This window comes from Somniosus microcephalus, chromosome 6 (assembly GCF_052327205.1).
Source record: "Somniosus microcephalus isolate GS21.2 chromosome 6, FLI_Smic_1.0, whole genome shotgun sequence".
Lineage (NCBI taxonomy): Eukaryota > Metazoa > Chordata > Chondrichthyes > Squaliformes > Somniosidae > Somniosus > Somniosus microcephalus.
In genome coordinates this window covers 162,253,828-162,271,668 of record NC_140992.1, presented here as the reverse complement: position 1 = coordinate 162,271,668, position 17,841 = coordinate 162,253,828, and the positions used below count along the sequence as shown (strand labels likewise).

The 17,841-nt window shown below is 50.4% G+C and overlaps 1 protein-coding gene across 3 annotated transcripts in view; it reads right to left on the bottom strand.

The window, feature by feature from the left end:
* Nucleotides 1–721: 721 nt before the first annotated feature.
* The window catches only part of LOC147116156 (uncharacterized), a 37,978-nt gene continuing 20,858 nt past the window's right edge, over nt 722–17,841 (bottom strand). For 2 of the 3 annotated variants that reach the window (XM_085990909.1, XM_085990908.1), the window contains exon 3: nt 722–2,165. In XM_085990909.1, the coding sequence (XP_085847035.1) occupies nt 1,136–2,165 (1,030 nt within the window). In that variant the 3' untranslated portion in view covers nt 722–1,135. Of the gene's footprint in view, nt 2,166–3,844; nt 3,928–17,841 lie in introns of those variants that run through there. The other variant, XM_085990910.1, reaches the window with a different exon arrangement.

Here is a 17,841-nt window from a genome sequence, read left to right as displayed (position 1 = left end):
ATTAACTCGTCTATTTTGTTACGAATGCTACGTGCAGATAGAGAACTTTCAAATATGTTTTGTGACACTTAGTTCCTGCTTTTGCCCTTTTTATTACTTTACCTTTTACTCCATACCTTCTGCCCCTTCCTGACACGCTCTGGTTTTTAATTTCCCCACTGCTACCTAAGTCTATGACCTCCTCTGTTGTCATTTTTATTATTTGCTCTCTAGGAACCTCCCCCCCACTAGTTAGTTTAAAGCCCTCTCTCTGGAACTCTCTCCCCCAAAGGCTGAGGATGCAGATTTCAAGACTGAGATTGTTAGATTTCTGTTAGGTGAGGGTATCAAGGGATATGGAGCAAAGGCAGGAAAATATAATTGAGATACAGATCAGCTATGATCTAATTGTATGGTGGAACAGGCCTGAGGGGCTGAATGGCCTCCTCCTTATATTACGATACTGCTTTGAAGTTAAAATAAACCCGTTTGTGTGCTTTGAATTACTCCAGTCTGCCTCCTGGGAGATAAAACTGATGTGGGGCACGAGCGAGATCATAGTAACCAGTACACACAATGAGGGGTCTTATTACATCCACCAGGTCATAAGACTAGGTAGTGGGCAGTGAAGGTGCACTCCTGATTGTCGAGGATGTGAAGTCCACTGACAGTCACAGCCTGTCACACTGAACCCCAGAATATTTAGTGCTGACCCAAGATTGTAACAGTAATTGTCAGCTGGTGTCAGTTGGCACTTTTAATTCAAGGTTTTAATAAGTGGAACCTTTCAGACACTGAAAGGAATATCACGCATCAAAGATTAATTTGGGGTTGATGTGAAAAGATCATAAACAGCAAATATGGAAACACACTATTACACCAACAAGCTTAACTTGCAGGACATTCTTCTGACTTAATTCAACAGAGGCGATAACACATTTAAAACAATCTGATTACCACTTCCATTCAATAGTGACCAGAAGGTCAGGTGAACACGAACACAATTGCCCGTGAATACCACCCTCAGTGAGTGTAAAACAAAGCAAAATTATTTGACAAATATACAATTTCAAAACCCGGTCCAGTTATAGGAGTTATTAAGATCAGCTTCAACAAACCCCAGCCTGGCTCAGTGCCGGACGTGAGGAGAGCTAATCTAACCACTGCAATCACTATGTACACGCTGGTGCATCAGCAGATATGAGGAACAAATGAATCCCTTCCCACACACCAAGCATTTAAACAGCCTCTCGCCAGAGTGAATGCGCTGGTGATTAAGTAGGTGGGATGACTGAGTGAATTCCTTCCCACACACACAGCAAGTGAACGGCCTCTCCCTGGTGTGAACACGCTGGTGTGTCACTAGGTGTGAGGACTGAGTGAATCCCTTCCTACACACAGAGCAAGAGAATGGTCTCTCTCCAGAATGAACGAGCTGGTGTCTCAGGAGGCTGGAGGACTGAGTGAATCCCTTCCCACACATGGAGCAGGTGAAGAGCCTCTCTTTATTGTGAGCACGCTGGTGTGTCAGTAGGTGGGAGGACTGAGTGAATCTCTTCCCACACGCAGAGCAGGCAAACGGGTGCTCCCTGGTGTGAACACGCTGGTGTGTCAGTCGATGGAACGACCGAGCGAATCCTTTTCCACACACAGAGCAGGTGAACGGTTTCTCTCCTGTGTGAACTCGTTGGTGTGTCAGTAGGCTGGAGGACTGAGTGAATCCCTTCCCACACACTGAGCAGGTGAACGGCAGCTCCCCAGTGTGACTGCGCCGATGAATTTCAAGCTCGGATGGGTAATTGAATCCCTTCCCACAGTCCCCACATTTACACGGTTTCTCCCCACTGTGGTTGCCTTTGTGTCTCGCCAAGTTGGACGATCGGCTGAAGCCTCGTCCACACACAGAACATGTGTAGGATTTCTGCCCGCTGTGAATGGTGCGATGTTTTTTCAGGTTGCATGACTGGTTAAAGCTCTTTCCACAGTCAGCGCAGTGGAACGCTCTCCCTCGAGTGTGCGTGTCTCGGTGCTTTTCCAGCCACACTGAGGTTTTAAACTTTTTCCCACAGACAGAACACTCAAACTGTTTTTTTCCCATATACAAAAGCTGGTCATTTTCAGGGTCTGGCGAATCGACTGATGTTTGGTTTGAGCTTCCCGTTTGCAAATCCTCCATTGCTAATATGCTGTAAAATGAATTTATAAAAGTCATTATTCGCGTATAGGATAGAAATTCAGAAGAGACCATTGTAGTTTCCGGAGTACTTCCTCCCCGCGGTCATTCCCACCGAGCTGTAAATACACCATCCTGCTCATTACTCTCTCTTCCTGTATCCAACCAATTTTTGCCCTTTCTAATTTTCCTCTTTTCCAGAATGCACTGACTTATTTTTAGGTATAATTCAACCGTTGATAATCGTCATCCAGTAACTCAACCAAGTGCCCATTCTTCATCTGTCAGCCTGGACAGCCAGTGTTAGAGCTGGATATTGGACTGTGGTGGGTTGCCTCACAGCGAAGCTCAACTTTCACCTCATCCATTGTCAACACACAGGTGTCATTGAATCATGATTGGAAGCAGGAACCTTGGCTGTTTTTTCTTCCTTTCATTTTTCAAAGGTGCAAGAACTGTTCCAGTTGCAGGCTTGGCTAACGGAGCAGAGATGGAACCTGAGAATGTCCTAACTTGTATATAGTTGTCATCTGCTGCTTTACATCAAGGAGATACTAGATTTGGGGGAATTCAGAAGTAGTTGGAAGGCTGAAGAAACTTAGCAGCATATCAGGGATCCGGAAGCTGTTCAGGAACTCCGGGATTTGCATTTAATCATTGGTAAGGTGGGACTGGATCGCAATCATTGAGTGGCGCAGGGCTCTCAATAAGTACTGCCTGCTCTCTAATGTACACAGGCCTTGGCCAGGCATTACAACCGAGACCCCTCACCTGACATGTAATGCCACCCATGATCAAATTTCTTGCTGACACTCACTGTCCCAGCTCACAGTTGAAGAATAGCCAGTCAGGTGAGGCCTGTGAAACACTAATCCCAGCATGAGTTAGTGATTTCAGGATAGATGGGGAGAAACCTGGCAGCAAATGTTATCTAAAATAAACAACTCAAACATTATCTCAGAGTGCCTGGGGCCAGGTGGGGATAGACCCTGAGCCCCACCTCCTGTGGTTCATGTACCAAGATGGCGAATGCACACACTGTGCTGCACACTTACCCCCCCGCCCCACACCCTTCCTGTACCAAGATGGCAGATACACACACTACGCTACACACAAACCACCTTCATGTACCAAGATGGCGGATGCAAACCTGCCTGTCCCTTTAATTATCCTGGGACAGGAAGGATGGCCCGTGGTCCTTTAATTATCTGGATTTGGGGGGGGGGGGTGCTAGTGAGGATGGCCCCTGTCCTTTTAATTATCTGGGTGGAGGGGGCCGGGGTGAGGAGTGCCCCTGCCCCTTTAATTATCCTGGAATGGAAAGGGTGGCTCCAGTCACTTTAATTATCCTTGGGGTGGGGGGAAGGATGGCCCCTGTCCCTTTAATTATCTGGGTGAGGGGTTTGGCGGGTAAGGAGAGCCCCTGTCCCTTTAATTATCCTGGGAAGGGAAGACCCCTGTCCCTTGAATTACTCGGGCGGGGGGGGGGGGGGGGTGGCCCCTGTCTCTTTAATTACCCGAGGGGGGGTGGCCCCTGTCACTTTAATTATGCTGGAATGGGGGAGGGGGTGGCCCTGTCCCTTTAATTACCCGGGGGTGATCTCTGTCCCTTTAATTACCCGGGGTGGGGTCTCAATCCCTCGGTGGCCCAACCCGCCACTGACCCCATGCACACAGCGGCACCTCACTCACCGCCCGCCGTTCTCCGGCCGGGGACTCCAGCCCCTCCCACGCACAATAACCGTCTCCGGCCCGAGATACTGAGGGCAACGGTGGCCCCGTCCTTCGCCCGCCCATTGGAGGGAGCATCGGCGCCGGCCGGGCCGCCAGGCCGGCTCCGCTCTTTCTATTGGTTACAATGTCGTCAATCATGCAAGGGTAGGACTTCAGGCCTTGCATCAGAACCACAGCCACCGCTCGGGATAACAGCAGGAAAGGGGCCGCGCTATCGGGACAGGTGGAGAGAACCGTCAGCGGGGGCGGGTATCCGCCCTCTTGGTAAAGGGGGTCAGTGGGGAGCAGGGGCAGGTATCCGCCATCTTTGTACAGGGGAGTCAATGTGGACCAGGGGAATGCATACGCCATAACAACAGAAAATGCTGGAAAAACTCAGCAGGTCAGGCAACATCCGTGGAGAGAAATTTGAGTTGACATTTCGGGTCGAAACCCTTCTTCAAAACTGGAAAGAAAAGAAAATAGATCGAAGGTAAGACTGCGATCGAAGAAAAGAAGAAAAACAGACAATAAAAGGCATTCGAAGCCAGACGAGATGGTAATAGGCCCGTGGAGACAAAAGGCAGCTCAGATTAGGTGTGAAGTGTACTGGCAGGTAAGAGACAGCTGCCAGGAGAGAGAAACAAAAGGAAGGGGGGGGGGGAGGAGGACCCAAAACAAAGGGGTGGAAAAAATTACAAGTAAAAAAGTAATTGGAGCCGAGGTTATGATCGGAAATTGTTGAACTCGATATTGAGTCCGGAAGGCTGCACAGTGCCTAATCGGAAGATGAGTTGCTGTTCCTCGAGTTTACGTTAAGCTTCCGTGGAACAATACAAGAGGCCAAGGACAGTGAGGTCCGAGTGGGAATGGAGCGGTAAATTTAAATGACAGGCGACCGGAAGCTCGGGGACACCCTTACGGACTGAACGGAGGTGTTCCGCAAAGCGGTCACCCAGTCTGCATTTGGTCTCCCCAATGCAGAAACCACCGCATCGTGAGCAGCGAATACAGTATACCAGATTGCAAGAAGTACAAGTAAATCGCTGTTTCACCAGGAAGGGGTGTTTGGGGCCCTGGACAGTGGGAAGGGGGGAGGTATAGGGGCAGGTGTTACATCTCCTGCGCTTGCACGGGAAGGTGCCAGGCGAAGGGGAAGGGCAGTTTGGGGTGGTAGAGGAGTGGACTAGGGTGTCTCGGAGGGAGCGGTCCCTACGGAATGCTGAAAGGGGAGGGGAGGGGAGGGGAAGATGTGTTTGGTCGTGGGATCACTTTGGAGGTAGCAGAAATGGCGGAGGATGATCCGTTGAATGTGGAGGCTGGTGGGGTGAAAGGTGAGGACAAGGGGAACCCTATCGTGGTTCCGGGAGGGGGGGGCAGGGGTGAGGGCAGACGTGCGGGAGATAGAACGGACGCGGTCAAAGGCCGTGTCGACCACGGTAGAGGGGAATCCTCGGTTGCGGAAAAAGGAAGACATGTCGGAAGCACTGGTGTGGAAGGTGGCATCGTCGGAGCAGATACGGCGGAGACGGAGAAACTGGGAGAATGGAATAGAGTCCTTACAGGAGGCGGGGTGGGAGGAAGTGTAGTCCAGGTAGCTGTGGGTGTCAGTGGGCTTGTAGTGAATATTGGTCGATAACCTATCCCCAGAGATGGAGACGGAGAAGTCGAGGAAGGGAAGAGTCAGAGATGGACCATGTGAAGGCGAGGGAAGGGTGGAAATTGGAGGCAAAGTGAATGAAATTGTCTCGTTCGGGGCAAGAGCAGGAAACAGCACTGATACAGTCATCAATGTATCGGAAAAAGAGGTGAGGGAGGGGACCTGAGTAGGACTGGAACAAAGAGTGTTCCGCATATCCCACGAAAAGGCAGGCATAGCTAGGACCCATGCGGGTACCCACAGCAACACCTTTGATTTGGAGGAAATGAGTGGAGTTAAAGGAGAAGTTGTTCAATGTGAGAACAAGTTCAGCCAGGCGGAGGAGGGTGGTGGTGGATGGGGAATGGATGGGCCTCTGTTCAAGGAAGAAGCGGAGCGCCCTCAGGCCATCCTGGTGGGGGATGGAGGTGTAGAGGGATTGTACGTCCATGGTGAAAAGGAAGCGGTTGGGGCCAGGAAACTGGAAACTGTTAAAGTGGCGGAGGGCGTCCGAAGAGTCGCGGATGTAGGTGGGAAGAGACTGGACAAGGGGAGAAAAGATAGTGTCGAGATAGGAAGAGATAAGTTCCGTGGGGCAAGAACAGGCTGAAACGATGGGTCTACCAGGGCAGTCCTGTTTGTAGATCTTGGGAAGGAGGTAGAGGTGGGCTGTACGGGGTTGGGGAAATATGAGGTTGCTGGCAGCAGGGGGAAGATCTCCAGAGGAGATGAGGTCAGTGACAGTCTTGGAAATGGTGGTTTGATGTTCGGTAGTGGGGTCATGGTCCAGGTGGAGGTTGGAGGAGGTGTCGGAGAGTTGGCGTTCAGCTTCCGCTAGGTAGAGGTCTGTACGCCAAACAACAACAGCACCACCCTTGTCAGCGGGTTTAATGACAATGTCAGAGTTGGATCTAAGAGAATGGAGTGCTGCAAGTTCAGAAGGAGGTAGGTTGGAGTGAGTGAGGGGAGCAGAGAAATGGAGACAGCTGATGTCACGGCGGCAGTTAGCGATGAAAAGATCTAGAGAGGGTAAGAGGCCAGGGGAAGGGGTCCAGGTAGAACGGGAATTCTGCAAGCGGGAGAAAGGGTCAGTCGTGCGGGGGGAAGATTCCTGGCCAAAGAAGTGGGCACGGAGCCGAAGGCGGCGGAAAAAGAGCTCAACATCGTGCCGAGCTCGAAATTCATTGAGGTGGGGGCATAAGGGGATGAAGCTCAGGCCTTTGCTGAGGACTGATCGTTCGGGGTCAGAGAGTGGAAGGTCAGAGGGGATGGTGAAAACGCAGCAGGGGGTGAGATTGGGAGAAGGGGGGGGGTCAGAGGAAAGTGAAGGGGAAGAAGGTTCCGGAGGGGCGTTGGTGTCCAAGAGTTGATGAAGCCTGGCACCTTCCCGTGCAAGCGCAGGAGATGTAACACCTGCCCCTATACCTCCCCCCTTCCCACTGTCCAGGGCCCCAAACACCCCTTCCTGGTGAAACAGCGATTTACTTGTCCTTCTGCAATCTAGTATACTGTATTCGCTGCTCACGATGCGGTCTCCTCTACATTGGGGTGACCAAACGCAGATTGGGTGACCGCTTTGCGGAACACCTCCGTTCAGTCCGTAAGGGTGACCCCGAGCTTCTGGTCGCCTGTCATTTTAATTTACCGCTCCATTCCCACTCGGACCTCACCGTCCTTGGCCTCTTGTATTGTTCCACGGAAGCTCAACGTAAACTCGAGGAACAGCAACTCATCTTCCGATTAGGTACTTTGCAGCCTTCCAGACTCAATATCGAGTTCAACAGTTTCAGATCATAACCTCGACTCCTATTACTTTTTTACTTATATTTTTTTCCACCCCTTTGTTTTGGGTCCTCCTTTCCACCCCCCCCTTTCCTTTTGTTTCTCTCTCTCACCTGGCAGCTGTCTCTTACCTGCCAGTACACTTCACACCTAATCTGAGCTGCCTTTTGTCTCCACGGGCCTATTACCATCTCGTCTGGCTTCGAATACCTTTTATTGTCTCTTGCTTCTTTTGTTCGATCGCAGTCTTGCCTTCGATCTATTTTATTTTCTTTCCAGTTTTGAAGAAGGGTTTCGACCCGAAACGTCAACTCAAATTTCTCTCCACGGATGTTGCCTGACCTGCTGAGTTTTTCCAGCATTTTCTGTTGTTATTTCGGATTTCCAGCATCTGCAGTATTTTGCTATCGTACTCGGAATGTATACGCCCTCTTGGTACAGGGGCCAGTGTGGAGCAGGGGCAGGTATCCACCATCTTTGTACAGGAGGGTCAGTGTGGAGCAGGGGAATGTATACGCCCTCTTGTTACAGGGGCCAGTGTGGAGCAGGGGCAGGTATCCGCCCTCTTTGTACAGTGGGGTCACTATGGAGCAGGGGCATGTATCCGCCCTCCAGGTACAGGGGGTCAGTGTGGTGCCGGGCATTTATCCGCCCTCTTGGTACAGGGGGGTTAGCATGGAGTAGGGGAATAAGGCCGCCATCTTGGTACAGGGGATCAGTGTAGAGCAGGGCCATGTATCCACCATCGCGGTGCAGGCGGATCACTGGAGCAGGGGAGCAGTGTTTCCTCTGTGTCTATTCACATGCACAATTTGGCTGCAACTACGAATCCAAGCCCATTACTTCTATCACCCCTTTTTCTTTCTATTCTCTTTACCCCTGTTGGGCCCTTTTTTCCCGTCTCCTCCCCTTCCTGTTACCTCATCATGCCTCCTTTCATTTCTCCCCTCTCGAATACTTTCTCCCCCCACTCCCTACCCCAACCATTCACTATTCCTCGACCTTCCTACTCTCCTCCCACAGTCCCAAATTTGACTCCCTCATGGATAAGTCAACAGCTTCCCTCTCGGCATCCTCTGAAGAGCCCATCGAGCCACTCATCGCTGCCTCCTTACGAGCAGCAGCTACAACTGCCACATCCTACTCTCTCACTGACCTTACTACCCAGTGCACCAGCTGGGGGATAATCGTTCCAATCTCCTTCCTGTCCTATTCACCCCTACCAGCATTGACCCTGTGGACTCTGCCAGTAGATCAGCTATCACCGGCCCTCGTTAAAAAAAAAAATCACTGCCCCTCTCCGCATCTGCCTGCAGAATGTCCAATCACTTGTGAATTAGGCACTTGCCATCCATGACCTTATTGTAGATGATTATATTGACATCATGTCCTTAACGGAAACTTTGCTCACGGGTGACGATACCTTGCCCCTTAATGAAGCCTCCCCACCTGGTTATACCTTCCACTGTCTGCCCCGCCCAAACCGCCACAGTTGCGGTGTGGTCCTTATCAACAAATGTCACCTTAGTCTGACCCTTACTCCATTGGCACCTTCTCCCCCTTTAAGCACCACACCTCTCCTTTAAAGTGTTTGTTCTCTACCGCCCACTCCAAGTTCCTCACTGAGATATCCTCACTCATTTCTTCTCAGCCTCTGCACTGATCAATTTCTTATCCTCAGTGATTTTAACCTCCATTTCAACTCACCTTGCCCTCGCTCCTGAGTTCACTGCCCTCTCAAATTACCTCCGTATATCATCTCCTACCCATTCAATCTTGGCATCTCACGTGGCCTCTCTAATCATAGACGAGGCCAAATCTGATCACCTCACCATTAAAAAACTACAAGAATAAAACTAGATGGACCACCCGGCATCGGCCATGACAAAGGCACACCCAGCCCAGCCGACGCTCTCAACCCCACCTCATTAACATCTGGGGACTTGTGCCAAAATTGGGAGCATCATATCGATCCTCCATCACCATCCCTAGGTATATCCTGTCCCACCAGCAGGACAGATCCACCAGAGGTGGTGGTATACAGTCGGGAGAGTGGTACCCTGGGAGTCCTCAACATTGACTCCGGATCCCATGAAGTCTCATGGCTTCAGGTCAAGCATAGGCAAGGAAACATCCTGCTGATTACCACCTACTGCCTTCCCTCAGCTGATGAATCAGTACTCCTCCACTTGGAAGAAGCACTGAGGGTAGCAAGGGCACAGAATGTACTCTGGGTGGGGCATTTCAATGTCCATCACAAAGAGTGGTTTGGTAGCAACACTACTGACTGAGCTGGCCGACTCCTGAAAGACATAGATGCCCGACTGGGCTTGTGGCAGGTGGTGAGAGAACCAAAACAAGGCAAAAACCTACTTGACCTCATCCTAAGCAATCTACCTGTCGCAGATGCATCTGTCCATGACAGTATTGGTAGCAGTGACCACCGCACACTCATTGTGGAGACAAAGTCCCATCTTCACACTGAGGACACCCTCCAACGTGCGGCACTACCACCGTGCTAAATGGGATAGATTCAGAACAGATCTAGCAGCTCAAAACTGGGCAACCATGAGGCGCTGTGGGCCATCAGCAGCAGAATTGAATTCCACCACAATGTGTAAACTCATGGTCTGAAATATCCCTCACTCTACCATTACCATCAAGCCAGGCGATCAACCCTGGTTCAATTCGGATTGCAGAAAAGCATGCCAGGAGCAGCACCAGGTGTGCCTAAAAATGAGGTGCCAACCTGGTGAGTGAAGCTGTAACACAGGACTACATGCATGCTAAACAGTGGAAGCAGCAAGCTATAGACAGAGCTAAGCGATCTCACAACCAACGGATCAGATCAAAGCACTGCAGTCCTGCCACATCCAGTCATCAATGGTGGTGGACAATTAAACAACTAACAACCTGCAGCCAAAGTGCCAAGTGGATGATCCATCTCGGCCTCCTCCTGCGGTCCCCCCATCACAGATGCCAGTCTTCAGCCAATTCGATTCACACCACGTGATATCAAGAAATGGCTGAGCGCGCTGAATACAGCAAAGGCTATTGGCCCCGACAACATCCCGGCTGTAGCGCTGAAGACTTGTGCTCCAGGACCAGCCGTGCCTATAGCCAAGCTGTTCCCGTACAGTTATAGCAGTGGCATCTATCCGACAATGTGGAAAACTGCCTAGGTATGTCCTGTCCACAAAAAGCAAAACAAATTCAATCCGGCCAATTACCACCCCATCAGCCTACTCTCAATCATCAGCAAAGTGATGGAAGGTACTGTCGACAGCGCTATCAAATGGCACTTACCAAAATCCTGCTCACCGATGCTCAGTTTGGGTTCCGCCAGGACCACTCGGCTCCAGAACTCATTACAGCCTTGGTCCAAACATGAACAAAAGAGCTGAATTTCAAAGGTGAGGTGAGAGTGACTGCCCTTGACATCAAGGCAGCATCTAACTGAATGTGGCATCCAGGAGCCCTAGTAAAACTGAAGTCAATGGGAATCAGGGGGAAAATGCTCCACTGGCTGGAGTCATACCTAGCACAAAGGAAGATGGTTGTGGTGGTTGAAGGTCAATCATCACAGCCCCAGGACATCACTGCAGGAGCTCCTCAGGGCAGTGCCCCATGCTCAACCATCTTTAGCTGCTTCATCAATGACCTTCCCTCCATCACAAGGTCAGAAGTGGGGATGACTGCACGGTGTTCAGTTCCATTCGCAACTCCTCACATAATGCAGTAAGGCCTGGACAACATCCAGGCTTGGGTTGATAAATGCAAAGTAACATTCGCGCCACAAAAGTTCCAGGCAATGACTATCTCCAACAAGCGAGAGTCTAACCACCTCCCCTTAACATTCAATGGCATTACCATCGCCGAATCCTCCATCATCAACATCCTCAGGGTCACCATTGACCAGAAACTTAACTGGACCAGCCACATAAATACTGTGGTACAAAAACAGGTCAGAGGCTAGGTATTCTGCAGCGAGTGACTCACCTCTTGACACCCCAAAGCTTTTCCACAACCTACAAGACATCAGTCAGGAGTATGATCAAATGTACCCCACTTGCCTGGATGAGTGCAGCTCCAACAACACTCAAGAAGTTTGAACCCATCCAGGATAAAGCAGCCCGCTTGATCGGCACCCCATCCACCACCTTAAACATTAACTCCCTCCACCACCAGTACAATGATGCACTCGCCAAGGCTTCTTTGACAGCACCTCCCAAACTTGCAAGCTCTACCACCCAGAAGGGCAGCAGGCGCATGGGAACACCACCACCTCCCAAGTCGCACACCATCCTGACTTGGAAATATATCGCCGTGTCAAAATCCTGGAACTCCCTCCCTAAAAGCACTGTGGGAGTACCTTCACCACATGGACTGCAGCGATTCCAGAAGTTGGCTCACCACCACCTTCCCAAGGGCAACTAGGGATGGGCAATAAATTCTGTCCTTGCTAGCGACGCCCACATCCCTTGAACGAATAAGTAAATTTTTAAAAAATTCTGGTGAATCTGTGCTGCCCCCCCTCCAGGGCCAATATATCCTTCCTGAGAGGAGATGGCCAGAACTGAACGTAGTGTCCAGATGGCGTCTGACCAAGGCTCTGTACAGCTAAAGCATCACTTCCTCCCCATTGCATTCCAGCCCTCTTGAGATAAAGGCCAACATTCCATTAGCCTTTTGATTATATTTGTACCTGAACACCAGCTTTTAGGGCTTTGCATACCTGGACATCTAAATCTCTTTGCTCCTCCACAGCTCCTAGTCACTCCTCCACAGCTCCTCATCACTCCTCCACAGCTCCTAGTCACTCCTCATAGAAAATATTCCAATTTGTCTTTCTCAGATCGAAAATGAATATCCTCACTCTTCCCCGTATTGAAACCCATCTGCCATCATTTTGCCCACTCACTTAATCGATCAATGTCCCTTTGTAACTTCCCATTCCCAACTACACAATTTACTCCTAACTTAGTGTCATCTGCAAACTGGGATATACAACTCTCTATTCCTTCATCCAAGTCCATTATCTAGATGTTGAAAAGCCGAGGCTCCAGTGCAGATCCCTGAGGATCATCACTTGTCCTATTTGCCAATCAGAGAATGAACCCTTTATCCCTACTCAAATTTTTGGTCACCCTTCCTAATAGTTCCTTCTTTGGCTCAGTCTATTTTTTGGCTCTTCCCTTCCTCAACTTCTCTACCTCCATCTCTGGGGAGTGGCTGTTCACTGACATCTAGTATGAACCCACCATTCCCACAGCTACCTTGATTATACTTCTTCCCACTGCACTTCCTGCAAGGACTCCATTCCTTTCTCCTTGTTTCTCTGACTCTGTCGTATCTGTTCCAATGATGACACCTTCCACACCAGTTCTTCCAAAATAGGAACATAGGAACAGGAGTAGGTCATTGAGCCCGTTGAGCCTGCTCCACCATTCAATGAGCTCATGGCTGATCTACGACCTAACTCCATATACCCGCCTTTGGCTCTTATCCCCGAATACCTTTGGTTAACAAAAATCTAACAATCTCAGATTTAAAATTAACAATTGATCTAGCACCAATTGTCATTTGCAGAAGAGAGTTCCAAACTTCTATCACACCGTATGTGTAGAAGTGTTTCCTAATTTCACTCCTGAAAAGTCTGGCTCTAATTTTTAAGACTATGCCCCCTACTCCTAGAATCCCCAACCAGCAGAAATAGTTTCTCGCTATTGACCCTATCTGTTCCCCTTAATATCTTGAGAACTTCGATCAGATCACTCCATAAACTTTAAAATTCTAGAGAATACAACCCTAATTTGTGTAATCTCTCCTCATAATTTAACCCTTGGAGTCCGGGTATCATTCTGGTAAACCTACGCTGCACTCACGCCAAGGCCAATATATCCTTCCTAAGATGTGCTGCCCAGAACTGCTCACAGTACTCCAGGTGTGGTCTAACCAGGGTTTTGTATAGCTGCAGCATAATTTCTACCCCCTTGTATTCAAGTCCTCTAGATATAAAGGCCAGCATTCCATTAGCCTTTTTGATTATTTTCTGTACCTGTTCATGACATTTTAATGATCTATGTACCTGGACCTCCAAGTCTCTGGACTGCCACTGTTTTAAGCTTTTCACCATTTAGAAAGTACCCTGTTCTATCCTTTTTAGGTTCAAAATGGATGACCTTGTAGGAATGGCTAGATTCCCAACTAAAGGACTGAGGTCGAGTCAGTCTATCAAACAAACAATGTTTAATACTAATCAACAGAGTTTAAAACGAAAACACAGGAGAACTACATTACAGGTCTGTACTCTTTGCTGGCTCCACGTGGACTGGCTAGGGCGGCTCCCCAGCCTGACGTCATCACGTTTTCCTGCCGCTGGAGGATCACGTGATCACGTCATCGCGTTTGGTCTCATTCTTAAAGGGACCACGCTATGTACATGCAATGATATGAACAAAGATACAGATTCATTCTGTAGCTAATAATTTGTTAAAGATAATTATGTACATTAGATCAGAGTCCCCCTGGTGGCTCCGCCACATGCGCCCCCCCCCCAGAATTGTCTTTAACAGTAAAAGTCAATCGACTAGGAGGTCTGACAAGCCTGTCAGAGCAACTCCTGTGTTCTTGCAGTGGACGTTGTTGAACAGTGGGCGGGCTGGCGGATGGAAGCCTTCGGCCTGGCGTGGATGCAGCGGGAGGTCGACCACGTCGTGGTGGCTGTGCAGTCTCTACCGGCCGGTCGATGTCCAGGTGTGCCGGTTTGAGATGGTCAATGGATATGTGGTCGGGTTTACCACCGATGTCTACAGAGAAACTCTTGTCGCCTGTCCCCAGTACGCGAAAAGGGCCTGTGTAAGGGGCCTTGAGCGGATCCCTATGGGCATCATGACGAATGAATACAAATTCAGCATTCTTTAGCTCCGCTGGTATGTGTGAAGATGGAAGGCCGTGATGCGAAGTTGGGATAGGCGCAAAAGCCCTGGCTGTTTCCCGGTGGCTGCTGAGTTGTTCGGCTGCGGACCACGGCTCAGTTGGAAGCGGCAGGAAATCTCCCGGTATGCGGAGTGGCTGGCCGTACACGAGCTCCGCGGTGGACGATTGCTGGTCCTCTTTGGGTGCCGTGCGGAGACCAAACATGACCCACGGAAGCTTATCCACCCATCCGGCGCCTTGGAGGCTGGCCCTCAGCGATGCCTTTAACGATCTGTGGAAACGTTCGCACAAACCGTTTGCTTGCGGGTGATAGGCTGTGGTACGTTGAAGCTTGGTGCCGAGACCCTGGGCCACAGCGTTCCAGAGCTCAGAAGAGAACTGTGGACCGCGGTCTGAAGAAATGTCCACAGGAACCCCGAAACGTGCGACCCACGAGGAGAGGAATGCTCTGGCGACATCAGCGGACGTAGTAGACGCCAGAGGAACTGCCTCTGGCCATCTAGTAGTACGATCGACCATGGTGAGGATGTGTGTGAACCTCTGCGATGGTGGAAGCGGCCCGACGAGGTCCACGTTGACATGGTCGAATCGACGTTCTGGTACTGCGAACATGGCCAATGGGGCCTTAACGTGACGTTGCACCTTAGACATTTGACAGACGACGCAGGTGTTAGCCCAGTCGCGGATATCCTTACGCATTCCTCTCCAGATGAACTTAGCCGACATTAATTTTTGAGATGCCTTCACGCCAGGATGCGAAAGCCCATGTATGGCGTCAAAAACTTTGCGGCGCCAGGTGGCTGGACCGATCGGGCGGGGATCTCCCATGGAGACATCGCAGAGTAACGAGGTGCCTGCAGCGTGGAATTGCACATCGGTCGGTTGGAGGCTAGAGGTGTCGGTGCGATACGCCTGCATTTCAGGGACGGATGCCTGATCGGTAGCCATGAGGGCATAATCGATGCCCAGCTGGACCGCCCGTACGGTCGCGCGAGAAAGGCAATCAGCTACCAAGCTGTCCTTGCCAGCTACGTGTTGGACTTCTGTCGTGAATTCTGAAATGAAAGTTAGCTGTCACTGCTGCCGAGCCTACCACGGTTCGGCGGTCTTGGCCATGGCAAATGTCAGTGGTTTGTGGTCTACAAACGCAGTGAAGGGACGTCCTTCTAACAAAAAATGGAAATGGCGGATAGCCAGGAACAGCGCCAGCAACTCCCGGTCGAAAGTGCTGTATTTGCGTTTGTTGCGCCGGAGTTGGCGGCTGAAAAATGCCAGTGGTTGCCACGTCCCGTTGACCCACTGTTCCTGCACAGCGCCTATGGCATTGTCGGAAGCGTCGGTGGTAAGGGCGATGGTGGCACCTGGCAGAGGGTGCGCCAACATAGTTGTATTGGCTAGAGCGGTTTTTGTGTTGTTGAAAGCGTTGTCCATTTCTACCGTCCAGGCTATTGTATCCTTTCCAGCCTTGCCTTTGAGGGCCTCATAGAGGGGCTGCATGAATCGTGCTGCCTTGGGCACAAAGCGGTGGTAGAAATTCACCATGCCCAGGAATTCTTGAAGAGCCTTGGTGGACTGCGGCCTTGGGAATGCTGTAATTGCTTCGACCTTTGACTGCAGCGGAATTGCGCCCTCCGAAGTAATGCGGTGGTCCAAGAAGTCAATCTGTTGTAGGCCGAACTGACACTTGGCCGTGTTGATTATGAGGCCATGTTGGCTGAGGCGCCGAAAGAGGGTGCGGAGATGGCAGACGTGTTCCTCTTTGGTAGAGCTGGCTATCAGGATGTTGTCAAGGTAGACAAATAAAAAGGGAAGATCCCGCAGGACCGAGTCCATTAGTCGTTGAAAAGCCTGTGCGGCGTTCTTGAGCCCAAATGGCATCCGTAGAAACTCGAACAGTCCAAAGGGAGTGATGACAGCCATTTTCTGGATGTCCTGCGGGTGTACGGGAACTTGGTGGTAGCCACGGACGAGGTCGACCTTGGAGAAGATTGAGTTTCCCGCCAAATGGGCGGAGAAATCTTGTATATGCGGGATCGGGTACCGATCGGGAGTGTTGTGTATGTAATATGTGTGCTACTTTGAACCTATGGACAGGACTGCACTACTTGTAGGGCATAGTGATACACAGTACCACTCCTGGCCATAGGGGTATAAATAGTACTGTGGGTACTGATCTCCCCTCAGTTCCCGCCTGTGGGCATGAAGTAAAGACCTACGTATAGTCCCTACCTCCAACCAGTAAAGACCTGTTTTATTGTTACTGATTAAGTCTGAGTATTAATTACTTGAACAACTCACAGATTTAACACTGGCGACGAGTCTGATTCGGACCCTGCGGCAGTCACTCCACGGCAGCTTCGTCCACAGCCAGGACGTTGCAGAGAGGTTTCCACCCTCTCCACCCCACTGGAAGACATCCTGACCTCGGAGCCTCCATCGGCGACCGTCAGCTTCTTCTCCAGCTTGGTGGTGGGTAAGCCGTTGTCTGAGCCGGGCAGTGACACGACAGGCAGTCGACCGCGTTGGCCGCACGAACGGGGCTGGGGGAGCTGGAGGAATAGGGCGTGAGAGCCGCTTCGAGCGGGAGGCGTTTCAACGGAGCGATCGCATCTCCTGATAAGAGCCGAGAGCCGCTTCGCGATCCAGCGATCGCATCCGCTGATAAGGGCCGCACTCGGGCGATCGCGGCGAAGATAAGGGCCGCACTCGGGGGCTGAAGGGAGACGGCGTTGGGGGACGGGTGAAGACCGCCAAGCGCGGGAAAACCGCCATTTTGTGGGCGGAGGACGACGGCAAGAGCGGGAAGCCGCCATCTTGGATAGCAGTAAAAAAAAAAAATCTGAGAAATTGCAAATCTACAATGCCTAAACACGGGAATATTAGCACCTTTGATAGTGACCTCGAAGATTGGGCCATATATGTTGAAAGAGTAAAACATTATTGTAAGGCCAATAAAATTCGTGACCAAGATAAAGCTCTAACATTATTAAATTTAATGGGTGCGAAGACATACGGGCAATTGAAACACCTGTTATCACCAGATGAACCGGCGGATAAGACGTTCGATGAGATTGTTACTGTCCTGAAAGATCATCTAAACCCCACGCCGCTGATGCTAGCGGAACGATTTAAATTTTACGACAGAAGGCAGCTACAGCACGAAAGCAATGCTGATTATTTGCTGGAATTGCGTAAATTAGCGAAATATTGCCAGTTTGGAACGGGACTGACAGAGGCACTTCGAGACAAATTTGTGTCTGGTTTATTTAAACAGGATACACAAAAGCGACTGCTCGAGGAGAATGAGCTGACGCTTGAGAAGGCGGTCACTATGGCAGCAGCACACGAAGCCGCAGCGAGAGGCACGGCAGTAATGCAGCTACGGTCACCGGAGCTCAGTGCACACAAATTGGGTGTGAGTTCTGGCAAATGTTATCGTTGTGGAAAGACAACGCATGATCAGAACCAGTGTTGGTTTAAAAACCAAGAATGTAGAACTTGTGGTAGGCTTGGACATATAGCTAGAGTATGCAGGTCAGCGAAGAAGACCAGCAACAAGAAGTCACCGCAAGGAAAATACGCAAAGGTACACAAGGTGACCGAACAGGAGTCCGAT